The 1,629-nt window shown below is 57.6% G+C and overlaps 1 protein-coding gene across 1 annotated transcript in view; it reads left to right on the forward strand.

Moving 5' to 3' along the window:
* NEU3 (neuraminidase 3) overlaps positions 1-1,347 on the forward strand; it is a 1,946-nt gene extending 599 nt beyond the window's left edge. Inside the window, exon 2 of the mRNA XM_018574495.1 lies at positions 361-1,347. Within this exon, the coding sequence (XP_018429997.1) occupies positions 361-1,347 (987 nt within the window). The remainder of the gene's footprint in view (positions 1-360) is intronic.
* The last annotated feature ends 282 nt before the right edge of the window (positions 1,348-1,629 follow it).

Consider the following 1,629-nt stretch of genomic DNA (forward strand, 5'->3'; position numbering starts at 1 on the left):
GTGATCAGTGGTGGTATTGCAGTCAGGTGATCAGTGGTGGTATTGCAGTCAGGTGATCAGTGGTGGTATTGCAGTCAGGTGATCAGTGGTGGTATTGCAGTCAGGTGATCAGTGGTGGTATTGCAGTCAGGTGATCAGTGGTGGTATTGCAGTCAGGTGATCAGTGGTGGTATTGCAGTCAGGTGATCAGTGGTGGTATTGCAGTCAGGTGATCAGTGTGGGTATTCCAGTATAGTGATATTCCGGTCACAGTGCCCCCTGGTGATCAGTGTGGGTATTGCAGTCTGGGGATATTTTGCTCTCGGTGATCACATTTGAAGACGTGTTGGTGTCATACATGATTTTTGTTTTTTCCTCCAGTGGGAAGACATGATTGCCGTGAGACACGCCAAGCTGCTGGACCACCGCACCATGAACCCGTGCCCCCTGTACGACAGCGACACCAACACCGTCTTCCTGTTCTTCATCTGCGTCCGCACAGACTGCTCAGAAATGGGACAGATATTTACCGGCAAGAACGCCGCCCGGATCTGCTACGTCACCAGCGCCGACCACGGCAAGTCCTGGAGCTCCCTGGTGGATGTGACGGAAGAGGTCCTGGCCGGAGACGTGAAGAACTGCGCCACCGTGGCGGCTGGGCCGGGCCACGGGATCCGCTCTGCATCCGGAAGGCTGACAGTGCCGGCCTACCTCTACTACGTCCACTCCCGTGTCTGCGGCCTACCGGTGCCGTGGAAGACCAAGCCCCACTCCTTCGTCTTCTACAGCGACGACCACGGCAAGAGCTGGCACAAGGGCAGCACCGTGTGGCAACAGCCGACCGGCGAGTGCGAAGTGGCAGACGTGGCCTGCGGCAACGGCCCCGGCGTCTTATACTGCAGCGCCCGCACTAGCAAGCACTTCCGGGTGGAGGCCACGAGCAGCGACCAGGCCGCCGGGTTCAGCAGTTCCCATTTCTGCAGGGACCTTTGTGAGCCGCCCCACGGGTGCCAGGGCAGCGTGGTGAGCTACCAACCCCTGGAGATCCACCAAGCGGCAGATGACCAGGACGGCCTTGAGAACCGGGCTTCCTCCTGGCTCCTCTACTCCCATCCCACCAGCAACCACAAGAGGGTGGACCTGGGGATCTACCTAAACAAGTCCCCGCTGCTCCCCTCCGGGTGGACCCAACCGTGGATCATCAACCAAGGCCCCAGCGCATACTCCGACCTGGCTGTCTGCCAGGGCGCGCATGCGTTCGGATGTCTCTTCGAGTGCGGCGCGGACGCATGCGAGAAGATCGCCTTTCGGAGGTTCACGGTGGAGGAGCTCATGGACAATGTCTCAAAGCCTTCATCGGTGTCCTGATCTGGCTTCGGATGTCTACAGACTACAAGTCCCAGCATGCCTTGTTCTCTTATGGCTCCTCTGCACACGGCTTCTCACTGTTCACCTAAAGAGACCCTGTCACCCGACCGATCGCTACAAGAACCGTCCCATCGGGTCATATGAGCATTTCATATTATATGCATGTTTTATACCCGAGAAAGCCCCGTGCCATGGGACATGGGTGACACCATCTTGGATGTGTACCAGCCGACTCAAGTGACACTCTATGGTATTCTTCTACACTCCTTCCCTGGCAACTAC

Source organism: Nanorana parkeri, unplaced genomic scaffold, assembly GCF_000935625.1.
Source record: "Nanorana parkeri isolate BGI_ZX_2015 unplaced genomic scaffold, ASM93562v1 scaffold2999, whole genome shotgun sequence".
In the NCBI taxonomy this organism is placed as follows: Eukaryota; Metazoa; Chordata; class Amphibia; order Anura; family Dicroglossidae; genus Nanorana; species Nanorana parkeri.